The 5,318-nt window shown below is 34.7% G+C and overlaps 1 protein-coding gene across 1 annotated transcript; it reads right to left on the minus strand.

Moving 5' to 3' along the window:
* Positions 1 to 1,473: 1,473 nt before the first annotated feature.
* LOC131876606 (uncharacterized) lies at positions 1,474 to 2,253 on the minus strand. Its single transcript, XM_059222044.1, has 2 exons — positions 2,028 to 2,253; positions 1,474 to 1,850 (listed from the first exon to the last, which is right to left on the minus strand). The coding sequence occupies exons 1-2, from the start codon at positions 2,251 to 2,253 to the stop codon at positions 1,474 to 1,476; spliced, it is 603 nt and encodes a 200-aa protein (XP_059078027.1).
* Between the last annotated feature and the right edge of the window lie 3,065 nt (positions 2,254 to 5,318).

Below are 5,318 nucleotides of genomic sequence, written 5' to 3' on the forward strand. Positions count from 1 at the left end.
AAGATGCGAGTATAGACTTGCTCTCATATTTGTATAAGCATTACCAGTGACTAGACTACACCAAGACGAAGGATTTAAACTATATGAATATGAGATTAAGCTAAATGGATGCAAGTTGGATGAATAGTAAGCTATATGAATTCAAGAAATCATAATTGAACTAAATATGCAAAAAGCTAAGCTAAGATACAATAATCTCAAAAAAGCAAGCACAATATCTTCAATGACTCCAGAGCAAAAACTACATAATAACAATAAATCTCCAGGGTGTTTTGAATGAGAGATGAAGGCTAAATTTATAGAAAATCAAAAGAGAGACCAATGGTCAAGATCTATTAGCAATGAGCGGTTGAGATAATTCAAGAAAAAGCACAATTTAGGATAATTGAAATAATTGAGAAATCAGATTTAGTTAACCTTGAGATAGATTCCAATTATAGCTTGATTGAAATGCATTCATATTATAATTTCGAGTTTGCATTGGAGATATAATTCAATTAATTCCATGCACTTGAGATAAAAATAGGTAATTCCATGCATATCTTTGATTTATTCAAGAAAAAAGTCTTTTCAATGCAACTGAACTTCTTTTATCAAAAGCTTTGAGTTCTAATTTTAGAGAAGATTAATAATTCAATTTAATTGCTTTTCTGATTTCAAGTTATCTCAATTTAGAAGAAGAAATAATACCTCAAGTTTGATTTCTCTTTCAATTCAATTCTTTTATTTTCAATTTAACTCTTGCTTTGTAATTAATTCCTCTTTTGTAATAAATTAATTCTTTTTTTATGATTAAATGGCAAATTTATTAATTAATTAAATATGCTAGGATATTTAATAATTTAAATAGGATAATTGATCAACATGATTTTCTTGGAATGATTTAGTTAATTAAATATATTTAATTAATATAGAATAATTCACTTGTCATGTGACATTTAATGATTGAAGAATTAATTAATTGAGTTCTCAAAGTTGACTTAATTGCCTTTGGTTAGGACCTTGGTGATATTATCGAGATTAGGGGCCCATGGTTTAGGTGACCATTTTTAGGGTATTACAAGTGCCAATGTTAATTCTTTTGTAGCATCCAACCTCTTGAACTGCAGAAATTTGTTCACCTTTGCTTTTCTTGTAAGCATCATGATAATAAAAAAGACGTTCTAAAGATACCAGCCCTTTAGGAATCTTAATCACTTTTAATTGCATAACTCCATCTCTCAACTCCTTGGCCCGTTCAGGTGAAAACTCTTTACATTATGAATCTGACCCTTCAAAATATGTAGTAGCAAATGTTTCAACACACTGCATGAAATTATTAATTTGTTTATCATTTTCAAACACTTGCCAAAACTCTAAGTTATCAGGAACACTAGGCCGATATATTAATTCGACTCGATAAATATCATCAACAAACTTAGGATGAGGAATCAATAAGGAAGCTGATACAGATAAAGAGTCTTCTTTAGAGTTTTATTCTCTAGGAATAACTTCAATAGAAAATGCATCAAAATCTTCGATTTCATCCCAAGCTCTATTACAGTAGTGTTTTAGTCTTTCATTTTTTACATAGAATAATCCTTTGACCTGTTTCACAATCAACTCTGCATATCCCTTGACTCGAAGAAGCTTAATTCCCAATTTCTTAACTTCAGCTAAACCTAATAACAAGGCTTCATACTCGGTCATATTGTTTGTATTCTTGAATTCCACTTTAAAATAAAAAGAGATATGAGTACCAGAAGGCAGAATTAACACTACCCCTGCACCAAAACCTGACACTGCACAACTTCCATCAAACTCCATTAACCACAAATTTTTGTCTCCCTTTGGCTGTGATACACTTCCTCCTACCTCATTATTAGATAAAATCATGTAATTTTTGAATCGAAATTCATGATACAAAATTTGGGCCCTTGGATCATCAAAAGGAAAAATAGTGAATTTAGACTTAGGTTTAGGCTACAAAATGACTCATTGTTTCCCTACAGGAATTGTGGCTTGAGACCAATCCATTTTTATCTCACCTCCTAAGTCTCTACAGAACGTGTAACTTAGCAACATGCCATAGCTGACAGGAATATCTGCAATTAGAATAGTCATCTTGATTCCTTTATTCGGGTGATCAGCAAGAACTACTTGAGCATCCTTAATTTGTCCTAATAAGGGTATTTGTTTAGAGTCCATTGAATAACATCTGCCAAAAGTTTTCATCAAGGATAACCCCAACGCTTTGGCTACTGCAGAGGGCATTATATTATCTGATGCACCTAAATCTATAATAAAATTGTTTAATTTATGACCATTTATAAACAATGATATGTAAAAAGGCTCAGGTTTTTACTCAAGGACAAACAAAGTATCATCTGTTTGGAGGGTAGTTATTTCAGGGGTCATTTCATGAGCAACAGGATCAGCTGATACATCACTGTGGGAAGACAGTGTGGCATTTACTGACTCTTGTGTTCCTTTAGCTTGTAACACATTATCTCCTTTTAAAAATTGAATGAGTCTATCCAGTTCTTTGGGATTTAATTTAAGATACTCGGCGGGTGTAATTTGAATTTGGGAGGATTTACAAAAATCTACAATGGCAAATGAATTTCCTTTTCAATGGACCTTACCAATGGGGACTCTTGAGGCCTTTGGTCGTTGTTATGAAATCTGGAAACAATTTCCTTACCTTTAAAATTCATAGCAGAGGATGAAGAAACACCCCGAGGTGTTACATTCTGTTGATTTCTTGTGAGCACAATACATGAAGGATCCTCTAAAGTAACCAAAATGTCACCTCCTCAATCTGAATCTGACTCATACTCTAGGAAGTGGATTTCAGAGTCGCCAGGTTTCTTTAAAGATTCCTCTTCACTCCATTCATTTGAAATCTCTTTATAATTCATCAACTGTGCATAACGCACCATTTTAGGACAGGAACTACCATCATGTTCGTCTATAAGATCAAAAACACACATACTCCCCTTAGGTGGTGGTGCTTCAATCGCCAATCTTTGTTGGCTAGGGGGTAATTGTAAAGATTTGTTTCCAATCCCCAATGACTGATTTGTATTCCTTCTAGGTATGTATTGATAAGGGGATGAGTATGATGTACTGGCTTTAGGTCATTGTCTTTTAAGTGTTATTACATCAATCATCAATCTCTGGATCACAAGGTCTGAAGAAGTAGAAGGTTGAGCATTGGGTATTTGTACTTCTCTCTTCCATTTCCCTGCATTCATCAGATCATCCTCCAACTCAACCGCAAGTGTTTTGACATCACTTAGGGTTGCAACTCTTTGCCTGGGGATCAAGAAACCTATCTCTGAAGGCATGAAATTTATTAAAAAATATTTCAAATTGTCATCCGACGGTTTTTGGTTGACTGGGATTTTATGTAATATCTTATCAAATTTCACTACAAAGTCCCTCATGGACTTCGGGGTCTCTTTCTTTAACTAGGCCAATTGAGCTAAAAGAAAGTGTTCGTCCTCTGCTACTTTGAATCCTGCCTCAAACCTTGTTTTCAGCCCCTGCCAATCTATTATTGCACTATTGGTCAGGTGATAGAATCAACCCGCTACTACTCTAGTTAGTGTTTGTACAAATAGCCTCATAGCAACATCCTCATGTTGAACAATTATTATCCCATAGGCAACATTGAATGCATTCAAGTTCCCATCAACAATGGTCTTCCCATCACCACTAAATTTTGGCAAGCGATCCCTCGCTCCTTTGGGTAGGGGATTCGGATTTAAATCCAAGTTCAGTGGACCTACTGTAGCTCCCCAAGTATTATTTACTGTCATTGGGAGGATGATATTGTGAGGAGTTGGATTAGTTATATTGGGTAAAGAAATAACATGCAAGGTCAGAGCCTGACAAACTAAGGATACAAGAAGTGAAGGAGATGGAGAAGGAGGTCTACTTCTTGCTCGTCTCTGAGGTGAGAAAATGGGTTGAAAATTTAGGTTCTACAACTCTTGAAAAACATAATCAACTATCCCCTCTTTCCCTTGGGACCTAGTATATCTTCTTGTCTAAAATACAAAGTTTTAATGGCACGCAAAAAGATTCTTTAAAACTAGCAATCCAATTCTTAATTTGTAACTAGGCAACCAATCTTGTAATTTGACTCCCCAGCAGAGTCGCCAAAAATGTGTTGGTTAACAGATTTGCCCCTTTCTTTAAATTATATTTTGAATTACAATATGACCCATGCACACGCCTTTATGAAAGGAAAACAAATAAACCAACAGTTGGGTGAACTGATTATAGGCTCATCCTCTGCATTAGAGGGTAGCTCCTCGTGAGATTTACAATGAATTTTTATGCAAAAAACTTTGAAATGAATACACTATTAACCAGAAAGCGTGAAAGGTTTTCGCATTCATTCATCAACACAAAAGAATGCTTACAAAACCAAAACTGAAAGAATATCTTGAAGATCTATTTCAAATGAAGAGCTCACAGACTCCTACTTCCACACATGTTCATTTCATAAACTCAAAACAAAGCAAAAACATAGTAGTATGAACACCGTTTGATTCTCTCTCATGCCTCACAGGACAAGGGGGACCAGTACCACTTAAGCCACAATGAATTTACTTGCAAATAATGAAATCAATGGATTCAAGAACACAGAGAGAACTGGTAAATGAAATGATATATTTCACGCATCAACATATATCCCAACAGAGATCACTAATCCATCAAATACACAGATTTAAAAGATTGCATCCAAAATATCATTTTTCATTCAAATACCAGAGATATTTGTTCAAATAAATTCAAGGAAATGAAAATTGTTCCTACAAATCACAGTTTTTCGGACCCTTACATAAAAATCCCTTCTAACATAAATAGCCTCCAGGCTAATAGTTTGTTACATCATAACTAAAACTTTCATTTTTACCATAGGTTAAAGAAACCGTTTGCTTAAAAACAAAAGAAATGAAGACAATAGCCATAGATCGGCTAACAGATCATCCCTTGGTTGATTAGGACTCCATCGTGGCAAAGGAAGCAGCTGATTTATTCCAAATGTGTAGCCGAGAAGTTTAGGATAACTTAAAAATAGGGGAGTCCAATATGCACAATATGTTGCTTCCAGACCTCCTTATCCATGTTTACCTGTGACACCTTTTCCTTATGCACCTCCAAATGATCAAAATAAACCGTGAGCATTGATTCTATTCTAGCCACCTTTGATAAATCATCTGTAGTCAAAGATTTTGTTTCCCTGATGAAATGTATCCTTTCCTGGAAGATTTTTTCCATATCCGTAGCCGCTTCGATTGTGTGAGCATCTTCTTTCATAAGTT

Source organism: Cryptomeria japonica, chromosome 6 (assembly GCF_030272615.1).
Source record: "Cryptomeria japonica chromosome 6, Sugi_1.0, whole genome shotgun sequence".
In the NCBI taxonomy this organism is placed as follows: domain Eukaryota; kingdom Viridiplantae; phylum Streptophyta; class Pinopsida; order Cupressales; family Cupressaceae; genus Cryptomeria; species Cryptomeria japonica.

Coding starts and splice junctions, on each gene's coding strand:
- LOC131876606 (XM_059222044.1), bottom strand. CDS start 2,253: ATGCCCTCTGCAGTAGCCAAAGCGTTGGGGTTATCCTTGATGAAAACT. Junction 1,851..2,027: donor GTTCTGTAGAGACTTAGGAG/GTGAGATAAAAA, acceptor ATAATGAGGTAG/GAGGAAGTGTATCACAGCCA.